This window comes from Anopheles coustani, chromosome 3 (genome assembly GCF_943734705.1).
Source record: "Anopheles coustani chromosome 3, idAnoCousDA_361_x.2, whole genome shotgun sequence".
NCBI lineage: Eukaryota > Metazoa > Arthropoda > Insecta > Diptera > Culicidae > Anopheles > Anopheles coustani.
This window is the reverse complement of record NC_071288.1, coordinates 12348724-12364773: the sequence shown is the minus strand read 5'-3', so window position 1 is coordinate 12364773 and position 16050 is coordinate 12348724. Positions and strand designations below refer to the sequence as shown.

At 42.7% G+C, this 16050-nt stretch overlaps 1 protein-coding gene across 1 annotated transcript; it reads right to left on the bottom strand.

Moving 5' to 3' along the window:
• Window positions 1-3245: 3245 nt before the first annotated feature.
• On the bottom strand, window positions 3246-14409 carry LOC131260888 (uncharacterized). The gene is made up of 3 exons (XM_058262733.1): window positions 14058-14409; window positions 7276-7404; window positions 3246-3364 (listed from the first exon to the last, which is right to left on the bottom strand). Exons 1-3 carry the CDS (start codon window positions 14407-14409, stop codon window positions 3246-3248), a joined length of 600 nt encoding a protein of 199 aa, XP_058118716.1.
• Window positions 14410-16050: the final 1641 nt, after the last annotated feature.

The window sequence follows — 16050 nt, the reverse complement described above, 5'->3', positions numbered from 1 at the left end:
GCCCGCTATATAGTGAATGTCGTTTTTCGGGAGGGCACTTGTACTGAAGCATCTTTCTACTTTAGGACACCGGATAGGGTTTTAGGTTTTTTTTTAAACAAAACGACTTTTACCTTTCCGTTGGATGCCGAGCTAGAGGGAGAAAGGGAGACACTTTTCGTAGGCCAAATCAATCTTTCGAAAGAGCAAACTAATCGGAGCGGTTAGATAGCGCCCTCCCACAAAAATACACCCAGTTCCGGTTAACACTACGCCATATTGCAATTGTGGGTGAAAACGGACAAACAGAAAAAAGGCATGTTGTTTTTGTTCAGATGTATTGCACAGTAGACACACTATTGTGAACGTGACCGTGCGTGCGTGTGCGTGTGTGAGAGAGAAAAAGAGTGTTTACTTGAGTGCGTCAGAGCGTGTGTGAATAGAGTGGACGCCGTGAGTGATGTGTAAATACATACGGAAAGGGAAAAACAAACTTTAGGAAATGTAAAAGAAATGACGAAATAATAAATATCGGACGGGCGGAAAAGAAACTTTAAGTTATATTTTAGACGATCGCTTTAAGTGTGAAAACAACAAGAAGAAAAAAAATAATTGCAACATGCGCAACAGAGAGTAGCCGTAAGGGGATGCAAAACGAAACGAAACGAACGATCATATGCAACTAACGTACGAGGCGCGAGCCGCCGGATGTGGCGTGAACGTGAACAAAACTAATAAAACTAAACATATAAGTTAAATGTGATTCTAATCTTATAGACACTCCTAGTGTGTAAGGATCAGGAACTACTACTAACACCCGCGAAATCGCGAGGAAAAGAGAAACGAAAAAAAAGCAGAAATGGAACCAGTTATGGAAATAAAGGAAGAATAAAAACAAATCACGAACAAACAAAGCTACCAAGAAAAACCATTGGCACGGGGGATCATCATTGGAAGGTAGAACGGACCGGGATGGGTGTTTGTATGATATCAGAGAGAACTATTTAGGGTGTACGTGTACAGTTATACATATATTTTTCAGAAATTGAGAACAACCCCCAGCCGAAACCGAAATCATTTCCCTCGCCGCTTGTTGTGGTATAAGTTAACATTGAAGCTTGATTCGAAACGAATATCAGCCACCAGTGTTCCGAAAGAGGGCTAACAGGAAACTGATTTTAAATTTTCTCTTATACCGCCCAACGAGTTCCGCCGATGGTCGAGAAAGGAAAAAGCTGTAAGAAAATAGCAAATCGATGCTTTTCAATGATAGGCTACAACAAAGGCACGCATATTTCACCGAAACATTTCTCGCCACAGCATTTCAATGGATTTCGTAAATGGAGCCCTTCGCCTAAAAGTCCAAACGTCCGGTAGCAAATATGTGAAAGCAAATTTTATACAATCATATTACTCCGAAGCAAAGCAACAGGTGAAGCAAACTGAGGCGTTTGCTTGGTGCTTTAGAAATGTTAGCAAACGTGGCTCAGAAAGCTGCCATACACTCCAACACGAACCTTCCTTTTTATAACTGTTTTCCATGGACCTAAATGCTTCAGCTTGGGTGTATTTGTAATTTTTTTATAATAAAACAATAACACTAACTTTGGAAACCCTCCGTACCATATGAAGAAAAACCGAAACCCAATTACACACTTCATTTGTATACTTCCGTTTGTACCCAACTGTCCTGCATCGTATATTTTCAATCTGTCCGATTCCGAAAGCACTGCAAAAAGTAACTGTGCAATTCGATGGGCAACACAGGAACGCGGAAATGAAAGTCAATCGAAAAAGCTAATTAACAAAATTAACCAATCTGCAATCGTGGGGAGAATAAACAGTGGCCCTTCGGAGACCGAGAGGAGTTTGTGTAAACATGGCAGAAGGACAGCACCGGTAAATGAAACCAGGCAACAACATGACCTACACTAAATTTCACACGCATTCGATAAAGCAATCAGGCAAAGCATAAGGAAAGGAAATGATAGAGTGTCACCGCGGGATTTGGGTCACGTGTGTGGGCAGGATGGACAGGGAATAGGGTGGAGGGAATAAATGTAATGAGCTAGCGAAGTTGGTCATCACAAGTCGTACGAAAAATTGGGGCAGTAACTAAAAGGACGAAAGAATGGGATGAATAAATAAAAACAAAAAACAAATAAAATCGTTGGGTTTTCATTCGAATTTCGCTGTATTAAGTGATTTTTCAGAAATAAAATTATGGATGACTTAAACATTTGTTTAAAAATGATAAAAACACAGTAAATGAGGACCCAGTGGCGAGGATGGATGGTAAAATAAATTTCAATCATATCCAAGTGTAATGTAAATCATATGTAAGCACCTTGGCCGTAACGGTTATTTCGAATATTTGAAATGTTCGAAAAAGGTCGGAACTACACTGGGTTCACAAATGAAACGGAACTGGAGTGATGTGTGTTTCGAATTTCAAATATCCTACAAATGAACCGTTAAAAATAAAAACCTTGAAAAGGGATATGTATGTACTACAAAACGGATAACGATGCGATGAGGTTTGTTTTCTTCCGTACGGGTACAATTAAGAGCAATCTTCTGCTTGAATACACATTTATTTCTCAACGTCATCATAGTACATCATTTTTGGGTTGATTTTTCAGCGATCTAACTAATTGGAACATAACTTAGGTTTTCCGATAACGTAACAACATGGGCATGTTTGTTTTTCAAAACGTAAAATTATGACTTAGTTGGAAATACTTATCGACAATGAGCGTTACATATGTAAACGTGGTCTTCTAAACGATAAAATAATAATAACATATGCATACAAGATCAAACTAATTTCAACCAGCAACTTCTACTCCGCGTGATATTTTCAGTTCGAATAAGAATGTTATGCTTTGGGTTTTATTTGTATGATGTGAACTGACGGCAGCTTTTTTCTACATCCTTTTTTGCCAATTTCACGACCTCCGTCGAGTAGGAACTAAACAACAAAAAATATACACTAAACTTTCTACTCCTTACAGAAAACATCCTCTACCATCACTACCATTAAACATAGCTCGCGTGTCTCCGTTGCTGCCCAACGGTCGCGACGGGGAATGATGAACGTAACGCAACGCCGATGCTCGTCCTGACACGCCGAATCCTCCCATTTCGTCACATGATTTGGTGGGTTGCAGAGGTCGAGGACGCAAGCTTAAGGCCGATGGGGGATTAAGGCCACTTAAGTACACACACACTGAAACGTACATGCAGACAGCACCATCGTCGGTTGGCTAACTTTCGCTAGGGTAGAGCCGGTGGGTAACGGCTGTGTGTAGAACGCCAACGATCAGTAGAAGCAACCAAGAATGGAATGGTACCGAACTGGCCGCCGTCGAAAATTTGGTTTTATCTGCAAGAGTAAGGGAAAATACGATAATTAATGTTTACGAGTTTATGTCAATCAAATCATGCTTAGCGCGAAACGTGACGCTACCCAATTTGAAAAAATATTTAATTACCTCCTACTTTAGAAAAGAAAATCTCTTCTTTTTCCTTGACATAAGGGAGTCTCGTTTTAAATTAAAAATATTCATAGATGGAGCATGGAGTGTAAGGAAAAGATAAGTCACCCTAAACCCTTAGCACATGATGGGGACCATTTGTCGGGATGAAAAATGGGTGCAAGCCCTGTCCCGGTGGGGGAACCGAAACACAAAAGTGGACGCTAATGGATAGAGGTGATTTGTGAAAAAAAAACTTACTACCGAACCGTTGGATACTACTTTCCGTACCCTTTGCGGTCAACAGTTGACAGTTTACACTAATGGGCACCGGTACAGGTGTGTGTATGTGTGCCTTTGTACGTATGTGTTTATGTGCCATGGTGACACTGAAACCGATATGCAATGGCTTATGTAAACGACGAAGGTTGCGGTTTGCATGGAATCGGTTCGCTTTGCGGGAAAAAATCTTTGCCTACATCTTATGTTCTACTCGAAGCCAAGCCGCCAAGATAACGACATCTAACCGGGACAGCTCGTATGCGCAATGGCCACGGGAAACAACACATTGCAGGGTTGTAAACTTTTAGTGGCATCTGATACGGAGCAAGGGTTGGTAAGGTTTTGCTTTTACGATCATGCTAATCGCATGATATCATCGTACGCATTCAGACGAACGTAAGTACGATATCAAAAATTCATCACCGTCCATCCGTCGTGGATGAACATGTCAAAAACATTGAAATCTCCTGCAGATAATTGACGGTTTTAATAATTGATGAACTGTAACCTATAAAGTTTAATCGTATTCATTTTTAATTTTAATTTCCTTGAAGACCCTAAATAGTAGGGAATGAAATCAAATCGGTATTTCATTATCAAATCAATAACTTAAAACCATATGCCATTTTATTCTCTTGCAAACATGTTTTTTTTTCTACTAAATCCGAAACATTGTACCGTAAAGTTACTGATGCTTGTTTAAAGATACATTTTTAGCAAAAGGTAGCGAACGAAGCGGTTTTAATGTACCTAAAATTCTTGCAACAAAATCGATTAGCTCCACCCAATAGAAATTTTAAATGCTTTATTACTATTTCAAATAACATTTCTTAATTCTTGAGTGAAGAGAACTGTGGTTGAACGCCATGCAAAGTAAATGCAATGTATATAATCGTGCAAAAACGGATATGTAAGCTTATCAGTTGCATATGCTCATTCAATATTGAAGGGTCGCAGTTAGAGTTAGAATTCTATTTAGACTACACATGATAAAAATTGCATCAGGCTATTTCCGTTCGATGAAAATCGCATATTTGTCATGTCTCAGCATGACTGACTTATCCTTGCTTATCAATCATCTGCTCGTTTGTTAGTTGTAGCAGAAATGAGAAGCATGATAAATAACTCGTTCCAAATAAACGATGAAATAAAATATTGCATGTTTACCCGACAGACCGACTTTGCGATCAAACAAACTGACGATGATTTACATTCGATCAAAAAGGTGAACTTGAGAAATGCATCGTGCGTACTTACTCCCCAACTCTCGGTAATGATTCAGGTCCTATAATTGGACATGGATTCACTCCGATTGGGTCCCAGCATCCAGACACCTAGTGCCTTCCGAAGTGTCTTTCCTTCCAAACCTGCCCTTTTCCTGCAAGGCGTCACATGATCTATTTCCAACCCCGTGTGTCGTCGTGCTATTTGTTTACGCAGCCCGCTCAAGAGAGAAAGAGCGAATGGATTCGTCGGGCATCAATAGTCAACCGCGTCAAGAGTCTACCGCGCGAGTCCTCCAATAAACACCGAGGTGTTAAATAAGAAAAAAGCCACGAGCAGAAACAAAATAACCGGGCCGCCACTTAAGCAGCAAACCTTCGGCCGAGGGATCCGGGAGTCTGTCAGCAGTTAACAAATCTACTCCGTGATTCTACTCCCACAACTTCTGGAGGTCACACCACAACCCGCAACCCAGCATCTCAAACTCCCGTCGCTCTTGGCTCCGTTCGATGGAAAATAATGATTAACGTCTTGTTGGAAATGCATTCCGCAAACGACGCCGTGTGTTCCCGGGGTCGAGAGTGTTCAGCGCCACACTACTTTCGACCGGGCGACGAAAGATGAGACCCCTGCAGAGGTTAGCATATTTTCCCACCGCCCGATTTGTGTGGCAACACCGCCCGAAAGACAGGTTACTGTGTTTTCCGCACTGCTCTACATCTTGTATAAACATGCCAACGGGAAAAACGGTAGAAAAGGTGATCGATGGAAGTGTTGTTGAAGTTAGTCGTTCGATTAATACCACTTCACTCGTCAACCGTGTCGGGGCGTGCAGACACAATTTGCTTGTTCTAGTTTTGTTATTTTAAATACACTTTATTGAAAACGAAAAGAAAATTTATTTTATTTCAACAGCAAACTTCTAACATTGCCCTCGAACGAAAAGACGAAAAATCGACATTTTTCAGCGTTCAACAATAGGATTCGGTCACGTCACACGCAATAAATCATAAAAGTGGATGACCGAAACATAACAACCGTCTTGCACCCCAGGGTGTGTGTGTGTGTTTGTTCGCGCGCCACCATAACCATTCACAAACATGTTCCGATATATACATGTTTTCGCCGTTTGTGGTGTCGTAAATCGATTCCGTTTCCTTCCTGGCTGCTTTTCCCACCGGCTCGTGGGGTTTTTCTTGTTTTCCCTTCGGCGGCGGGAGGGAGTTAAATCCCTCCCGAAATCGTGGGCTTTTCCTCAAACGCGATCTCGATCGGCCGTCCTTGTCAACTTGTTGCTTCAAACGGCGCTCGGTGTGTAATAAACTCGTCTTCGGCTCGATGACGGATCGTGGGGTCAATGTTATTTTTGGGACACACATAAACGCACGGCAGGCACGTTCAGTGCCAACCATCCAATTCCCCCCGTCAACCAGCTGTCAGGGTTTTTTCCGCAAGATGACTCCACACAGTGGGGTTCCGGCGTTAAATAGGCGAATTACAATCGGATGCTGGAACGCGGTTCTAATTCGGCGCTTTTGTTAGACTGGTCGATTTTTGCTCCACCCCCACCGACATCCCCTCTCGTTTCATGGGGAGGAAGCGTATGCGTTTTTAATGCGCGTAAATATTTACACTTTCCAACCAGAGGCCGCAACAGCGAAACCTCGAACGTTCCGCGGTGAGCTGGCAGACGGATCGATAAGTTTTATTGGTACTTTAATTACGATAATCATCATCATCATCTACTTCTCCAGAAGTCGAACCCATTTGCACCCCTCGCTCGATGATCTAATCTTTGGTGGAGAAGATCTTCACATGTCTCAAACCACAGTTGCATCCTGTAGAATGAGGTTGGTGGGTGGCCATCAGAATCTGGAACGAGTTTAACGAGATTACATCCCACCGATTGTACGGGGATGATTATGAGCCACCGTATCCTCCCCACGGGGGTGTTCGTAATAAAACGACCCAGCAGGGGGTCGACCATCGAGTATTGCAATTGCTTTCGTGGAAAATTCCGCCCGAAAATCCGCCTCTGGTTTATGTTAACCCGGTGGTTAAAACCTTCTTCCCCGTAACGCAACCGATCGCTAGTTAATCGAGCCGGAGTTCATATCCAAACGGTTCTGTCTGTGTGTGTATGTATGTTCCTGCTCGTTGTTATCGATCCGCGAACCGAGGTTAAACAAACATGCGTCCGTTTTTTTTTATCCCACCCCTCGCTAACCATTTGTAGCTTGCCCACCATAACAACTAAAAAAAACCAGCCCGAGAAAGACACCGGGAAATGGTACTTAAGATCGCGGATACTTACATTCGAGCTTCGTGAGGCGATCGCAGCAGCACTCTTTGATCGCACGGTACTTGCTGCAGGATCCGGCGTTCGCCGTGCAGCGTTCGTCCAACTGACGCAGGCAGGTGTGTGGCATCCATGGCAGTTGCTCTGGAAACAAACAGGGGAGAAAAAAAAAGAACGCGGGAAAGATAATATTAGGTTGCTATGTTTTTCCGTGAGTGAGTCATGGTCGTCTTCTGTGTTGTTCATCCCGTGGAAAGCGGAGCGGAAAAGAATGCGCAACGCGGTGGAAGGACTACATCTAAATGTAGTATTTAAATCGTGGTAGTTTTTTAATCATTCCGTCGCGGAACACTACCTTGTGCCGTGAGTTTGTGGAACTATGCAATTCACACACGGTGTCGAATTTTTCTTTTTGCGGAGAAGTGCGAAAAGCGATCAGGAAAGGCATTTGTTTGCGGTTTTGTGCCACGGAGCGTCATCCGATTATCGGAGACTGTGGTTCGGGGATTAACTTTGATTTGTATACGTAAAATTTAGCACTAGAGTGCTTGGGAAGGTAAGTTAGAAGGATACGGAACCAACAGCTCTTATCCAGTGCGATCGGGTGAAGGAAATCGAGATATAAGAGCAGAACGCACTTATGATTCAATTGAGAATACTTAGCGCTAATTGCCAGTTTATCGACCAGTTTATCGAGGTGATGGTTCAGATATTCTCGGCCCCAAAGCACTCGGAGCATTATTTTTAAACACCGATAAAATCAAACATTAGACCATTTACATGCCATATGAAATTAATGAGCCATGGGTGCCTTTGCTTCGATTAATGATTGTTTGGTGCGTTATTGAAAAATAAGGCAGTATATTTAAAATTGACACGTCATAGACTGAAACATGCATTTAAGTTTCCATAGAATCAAAATTGGAAGAAACCTTTGGACAATTCAGAAGAAACCTCGGAGTTTTATTACGGAACACATTTTAAAAATGGTGGAACAATTTAACGAATTAGACATTTTTTCTGTACCTCAGACAACTTTCCAATCCTTCAAAACGGCATGATATTTTATAATCCAATCTTTCTATTCAAAAGGATTTCCTCAAATGCAACCTTCTGATTTACTGTTAGTGAACCTTGAACTCCACGATATTTAATCGGTTTCGTAACGGTAGAGTTTTAATCGTGTTCACGTTGTGCTTATCTTTTTCTTCAAACATTCCTAAAGAAACTACTTTTAACATACTACTGGAATGTTAAAACCCGTCCGCTGCCGTTACAACAACCGAAAATATGGAAGGAAACAATATCATTAAGCTTCTTCTATCCCGTTTCGAAGGAACAACTGCGATGGCGCCATATGTTTGTTTCGCGAAACTAACCTTACTTCCAGAAAAACAAAACCGCCCACATTCCGGTTATGGAGACGCATCGGAGCGCCATCAAAAACGCGACACACCCTGTTGTTGGAGGTGACGATTTGAATCCGTAATGAGGGTGAAATGCGCCGGACTGCCAAAACATTGGCAAATTCCGCTTGAACCACTAGCTGGTTTAAGCGTTGAGAAAGTATGCCTATTACTTTATTATTATTTATATGATTGTCATCATTGACGCGTGCGGAATGCGTACGGAAGCGCCCCACTAAAACCTATCGGATTATCGTCTAACGTAAATTGTAGCAAACGAACGAGCACGCGCGAATGAACGATATCAGATTACATTCCCGGGCCGGCGTTTTGAAGGGCATCACGGATTGAGCACAGGAGAAACGAAAAAAGGTATCCGTTTACAAGCGTCCCCCCTTGGGCAGGGGTCTTTTCGGGAACCTACCGGACTTACGCTCGAGTTTCGACCGGCTGGTTCGCTCCTTAGGACTTCACCTTCTATTTAGACGCTCGCCTTCCGAATCGATACAACACGGTGCGTGCTTGGAATACCCAACCCGTGAGGCGCAGTAAACAACGGACTACCAGTGCCAGGTCACCCCGTCGAAGAAGGGAGGAACAGAGCTCCCCGGTAATAATTCCGTAGCGCCAGAAATCGGTCCACCCGATCGTGGCGTTGACGTGATCAACTGATCGTGAAATTGAACGACTGCAAAATGCAAACGCGCATCGAAGGGCAACCACACGCGACCATAAATTGCGATCGTGTGCGCTGAGGACGGATTTCGACGACAGTTTACTTTGCCCTTGTGAGTGCATGTGTGCGTTGGTGTGTGTGTGTGTCACCAAGATGGTCGATTGTTGTAAGTCAAGGTAGGTCCAACCGCAAGGCGGAAGATGCTACATACCACATACCGACATACCCGAGTATCTCTCGAGCCAGCGTCATGACAGCTTGATCAACTGTTAACGACTCGATCGGGACTTGCCGACTTCGGAAGAGATGGCCTGTCCTCTTCCCCCCCCCCCCCCCCCCTCCCCGCTGCAGTTCCACCTTCGACGCCGACCATTGTTCCGTGACATTGCATGCACGGGCACGTTTTTAAACTGTCATAATCAATCTGCGCCGTGTTAGATTAAACCAACCAACAAAAGGGTCCACCAGTTTGTACGTTGTCCGTAAATTGACGGCCATTTGCCTGAAGTGGTGCTGGGGTGTGCATTCTAGCCAATGCATCAACGAGCAACTGCAGCAGATCAGGGATTGCATTGAACGGCTAATCAAATGACCATCCGTGTGGAAAGGTGTTTGAAGAACTTAAACACACCGCACGAAAGAACCTCCTTCCGTACAAAACGTGTTTTTTGAGAAACTTGACTCACTTCCATTCGTAATGAAAAAAACCCATTGGAAAGAATTAATTAACATGTAGCCTTCTGTACATCCTGCTGACCCATTACGCATCGGGAAAGTCAGGCACCGCAGCCCACGCGAAGTCTTATTTGTGTTTCGGCCCCATTTAACCATCTGTTGTTCTATCTTCTCTCGGTCTGCTTCTCCCTTTACTCAAGACCTACATTTAGTTCCCTTTCATTAGGATACCATCGCATCGGGATACCGACCCCCTAGGACAACGGGCACCTTTACGGTCAATAACCTTTTTTCTTTGCTTTGAAATTTTGTTGTAGGTCACTTTTTTACCCCTCCTGTTATGTTGGCATGTGCTCACAACGACACGAACACACGTGCCACCGTTTGGTTCGCATGGCGCATAAATTATATGCTGTGGGTATGTGTTTTTTTTTTTCAACTGGCTTGTTGTACTTCGAAGGACACACGGCAAAGTGAGGAAGCATTTCATCTTGATCTTGAACAGCTTGGTTTGAATACATTGTATTTAAGTTCCAATTTTATGTAAAAAAAAATGATTTTTTTTTCTACATTTACATTCTTCCTGACATATAGTTAACCTTTTATTTGAGTTTTGATTGATAGTTAAAATTATAAACAAATATTGTGGAACCTGTCCCAATGTTCACAAGTATTTTGCACGCGTTCTGGATTATTTTCTGATGGTTATTTTCTATCGAGCATTACTTTATTTATCAAAAATTTGTCCACCTCCCTCAATTTAACCGGAAAAGCTAGACCGTGATTTTGATAGCTTTACATTACACAAAAAAGTGCGTCATGCACGAGAAATTAACGGTTCGAATGCTAATCATTGGCTTCATACCAAATGTTGACTTTTTGATAAGCTTCGCGCTTCTCGGGAATCGTTATTTTCTCGCAATTGTCAATCCGCACCAGAACACGGTCACGTACAGATAGCCGGCATAGATAGACGAGAGGGTTTTTTCTTCTTTTTTTCTCTTGATGCCGTCCATCGTCGATAGAAATAACACGTATGCCCTATCACTGACATCGTTTACATCTTTTCTACAGAAGTCCGCTTGAGTAACCAACTAATATGCACATTTATGTAACGTGTTTGTTGGTTAAATAATCACTGTAAAAGTGTTGCAAATTTTGAAATACACAAAACGATTTATTATTTTGCTATATAAATTTTATGAATTTAGATTTCACACGTACAGGGAAAATATCTACATTAATCATCAAAAATCAAACAAACTACAATTCAAATTATGGGAGAAATTATCGCTGCACTATGCACTGTATTGTCGTTGCGCACAGAAAACCCATTAGGCTTTAAAAGAACTACGTGAACTGTAAAAAGTCAAATGAAATTTAATTTACGAACCGATTATTTATGTCAATCTCGCCCCATGCTTCCCACTTAAGCGACCCATGATGAATAGAGCACACAAACTCCGGATATGCTCATGCTTTTGGCCGGCATTTCTCAGCCGCGCACGATGTTGTCTAGCTGCAACCGGTCCCATGTGCCGACCATGGGCAACGTTATGCTATTGTTCCACTCGAGATGGAACCACCGGGTCCGTCTTCGAAGCGACGGAAAAGAGCGCAATGTTGGATATTGTCATGCAAATCGATTGTTTGCAGAGGTCAGACGGGACCTCCTCTACGGGCGAGCAGGAAGGCAGGCTCGAAGAATTGTCTTCACGATCACGGTGCCTCCTCGGTGCCGTTTGACGGATGGACCATCGTCGTCTTCGGCTTCAATCTGCCGCTTGTGCGGGTAACGTCGGAATCCATGCGGAACCAGATCGATTGGGAACGACCCGGAAAGCGGGTGAAGAACACCACCAGAGTTTTGAAGATGCAATCTTTCCTAGGGAGGAAAAAAAGAAACCGACCGTTCGTACGAGTTGTGCACGTTCCGTTGAGTCACAGCCAGTTTATGTTGTGATTGTTCGTAAAAAAGCAGCTAGAATGCAATTGCAAATCTCTCCCTGCCGCCCATTGCTTCCAGCGCCACCCAATGCTGCCAACTCGGTCGTTGTAATGCCGGGCGGGATGTAGGAACGAGGGGAACGCATCGGTTTGTTGAAACTCCCCCCATGACGAGACATTTTCACCGAGACAACTAATCAACTCTGCAGTTAAATGTAATTTGGTGCGTTAATGTCGTTATCGTTATCGCTGACAGTGGTCGCTTGTAAACGAGCCGGTCGGTTGTAACAACAATTTGTCGTATTACGTCGCTTTTGTTTCCCACCCACCGCTTTCCCGGCCCAATGCGAACCACCGAGCGCAATTGCTGCATCATTTTCATCCGCGTGTTTCGCGGGAAAACGAATGCATGGAAAATGGCCACCGCTGTCCAGGGTGTGGAAAGCGTACGTACCTGCCTCAAGGCCTTTTCGGGGGTATTCTGGCACATTTGCACGCCCATTTGTCGCTGTTTATTGCGAACGGCCTTGGGGTAGAACTTTTATCGTCGAATCAAACCGAAGTGTGCGATCGTAAATGCATCATCTGCAGACGCGAACGCAACGCGAGAACTGCATCGAAAGCACCCCGGTGTTGGCCGGTGGAGTTTTGCTAGAAATTACCCACTTTCCAGTTTCGCTCGACGGAAGCGACCGATCATTAACGACGTCGGTGCACGGTGCGTCGCTGTAACAAAATCCCCCGGCCTAAACTCAACGTGCTCGGTTAAATGCATCTATTAGGCCAAGGTTGCGAGGATTAAACAACTCGCCCCGGCCGCAATTCGACCCGTTTCCATTGAAGCGGAGGAAACGAACGGCTTTCAATGATTTAGGCAATGTACAAAAAAATTTTTGCTAGCAAACAGATCAATTTCGTTTTCTGATCTGAAAACACAAGTTTTCAATTCCATATAATTACATGGAAATAGAAGGAATTTGAGTCTTCATTTAATTAGCACAGTAATAAAAATTATCTATCCGTTTGGTATCCCAATAACGAGTCTAATAATCTTTTGTTGTTCCCTTCGCAGTTCTTTGAGATAAAAAACCTTAAAAAATTATAGCAACTGATAACTAAAATATTCAGATAAAATATCATATCGAATAACCTGTACCCTGTTAACAACGAAAATTCAAACTTTCCGAAACAAAACCCGCTAATGAATTTAATCAACTTACACGAAGGTTTTGTATGAGTTTTCTTATCAGTCACAAAAAATACAAGCTAAATTAAAGCTAATTCAAAAAGAATGAGAAAAAATTTCAAAATTATTTTAAAACGGTCGAATCACAGTCATGTTGCACTGAACTTATGATAACAATAAAAAGAGAGTGGAGATTTGCATAACAGTAAGCAAAGCATGGATTCTACTACTAAAAGTCCTAAGAAGAATGCATAACTTTTTTAAAAATATTGATGTGATTTTACCACATGGAAAAGAAAGTAAAATAAGATCTAAAATAATATATTTTCTTGTCGTCAAGTACGATTAAAAAATAATTCTGTCATAAAAAGATGATTGCATAGAAAATATTCAACATTCCAGTAAGCAATTTTTATCAATTATCCCCAAACATATGCATCCCTTCGCAACATAAATCAAAGATTATTTTTTGTTAATTCTGGAAAAGGCGTGACACCCGTACGTGATTGAAATAGTTACCATGTCCTCGAAACTCCCACAGCATGATGAGTCCTTTTGCCTTACTTGTCGCGTGCTAAACGATGACATCACACAAACCATGGCGTGACCTCTTTTCAATCGAACAACCAACGCGAAAGAAAAGCATCTGGCCGCGCTTAGCTAAACAATTAAATCCAATAAGTTCGTAATTGGTTTTCCCGGCAACGAATTGTGGGTCAGATTGTGCAGGACCACTTGAAGAAACGCAATGTGGCGCCAGCCGAACGCACCCCGCCCATTCTACCCCACCCATCCCAGCGTTCGGAGGCTCCTTCCGATGAGTCACCAGGAAGGAGCGTAAAACAGGCGCTCCGTCCTTGGGCGAAATGTCCTGCGAGGTGTGGTGCGAAGGTCGGGCCCTACCTACCTTTGGTGTGGGAATACTCGCAGCAACAATGATCGTTGAGGAAGTCGGACGTGCGGCAGTAATGCAGCACGGACGCGTTGCACGGCTTGCACCAGGCCGGAAGTCGGTGGATTTCGGAGTCGTTCAGCGTGGCCAAGTAGCGACGGGCGGCTAACTCGGTTTGCTCGTGCTCGATGTGGTACGTGACGATGGAGGAGGGCGTCGGGTAGGCCGACTTGGCGCCTTCACGTTGCTGGTGGAAGTCGGACTCGCCCGGAAGGTGCACGTCGTTCGTTGCTAGGGCGGCCGTCGTCAAGGACGACTCCCAAATGGCGGCGCCAAACAGGACCGCTAGGAGGCGCGCAAGCACCATGGTGATGACGAATTGTTTCTCCGCTCGCCGCTTTTATCGTTCATCTAGGCTTCTCTTTCGCCGAGTCCACAACAGTCGAACACCACAAACACATAACTTTGATCAAATGCTACGGGACACATGCGGCTCATAATCTTAACTTTTTTTACTCATTTAAAGCGATGATGTCACAGAGCACAAAACAACACCTCGTAGCTCATTTGCCGGCGTATGATTTCGTTCTCGTTACGTGCGTCGCTGAAGGTACAACTGCAGGACAATGGAAGGATCAGGTTTTTTCCTCACGTACCGCTAGTTAACTGACTGCCACACACACAAGCAATCACAAATACACGCACTAATATGAACACGCATACGACCGGTTTTTGTTTTTGTGCCACTGCTTCAAGATTTTACTACCATTTTCCGCCAAGGAAACCTTCCGCACTTTTACGAAATAAAAAGGGGGCCGTTATGTTCCGAAGGGACGCACGTGCGCGCAGTGTCGGGATACTGTGGTGTTGATAAAGAAAGTTTACACGTTAGAAAGCAAGTTGTTCATTCATTCATTTATAATGAGCAGAAATAAGATTTACGAAACCATTCGTTCGATTTTGTTCTATTATCTGAAAACCGATTATCAATAAATACAACTTGTGCAAAATTATAAACTAATGGTTTCATTTTCCAAGCATAGCAATTTTGAATGATTTTAACTCTAAGGTTGATAACAATTGCCAGTTTTACAGGTACATACAATTTTATGGAAATGATAAAAAAAAACACGATTCGCTATATCACTTTTATTATTACACAACAAGTTTACGACAAAACACGTTCCGCATAGAATACTGCAAGCGCAAAGATAGCGTCCTCCCCCTTCAGCTGCACAATACCGACTGACAAACATCTGATCCGCGCCGGTTTAGTTTCACTCAAACTAGTTTCACTCAATCAAACGCATACACTGTTCTAGCGTTCTATTTGTTTCATGCTTAAGCAATATTTACTCAAAACTGCATTTGTAAATCATTTTTAAACGCTAACCTGTTATAGTTGTTAAATAATTGCATACATTGTCACGAATGATGATCATTTAATTTGTAAAAACCTGTAAAAACAAACACCAGCACGAACGTTCAATCCCGTTGGACCAACTTAAACTTTTTTTTATTTTATTCTATTATTTTCTTTCTGCGATACATTGATAGTCCCAAAACATTCAAAACAAACGCTTTACAATGAAAGTTTCAATAAAATGACTAAACTTTTGCAACCGGTTTGAAATTAGGAAAATTTAACAAGTACAAGATACGTACAAGTAATATATACCTTGGAATCTACCGTCAAAGGCCTGAATGATGTTACCTGCTCCTTATTGAACCAAGATCTTTCTCACACATTTTTATTTATAGTCTACAAGATAAGATGCAAAAATACTTCCATCGAAAATGTTTTTTGCCTTAAAAAGACCTTTCATTTGAGGGGTCTCTTGCTGAAATTGATCGAGGCACTTAAAAGTTATTAACAAATTAGCTATTTCAGTCATTATTTTAAGCTGTGACCAAGGTTTTTGAAACTCGTTGATGCCAGTTTGGCGCCCTGCAGCTTTGTTCTAGTGATGGGTAAACCGAATCTCCAAATCTGAATCCCAATCCTTCA

What these genes read in the sequence shown, in the direction of transcription:
- LOC131260888 (XM_058262733.1), bottom strand. Translation starts at nt 14,409, where the DNA reads ATGGTGCTTGCGCGCCTCCTAGCGGTCCTGTTTGGCGCCGCCATTTGG. An exon ending in CGAGTATTCCCACACCAAAG is followed by an intron (nt 7,405 to 14,057) that starts GTAGGTAGGGCC and finishes GTTTGTTTCCAG; the next exon opens with AGCAACTGCCATGGATGCCA. An exon ending in TCGCCTCACGAAGCTCGAAT is followed by an intron (nt 3,365 to 7,275) that starts GTAAGTATCCGC and finishes TTACTCTTGCAG; the next exon opens with ATAAAACCAAATTTTCGACG.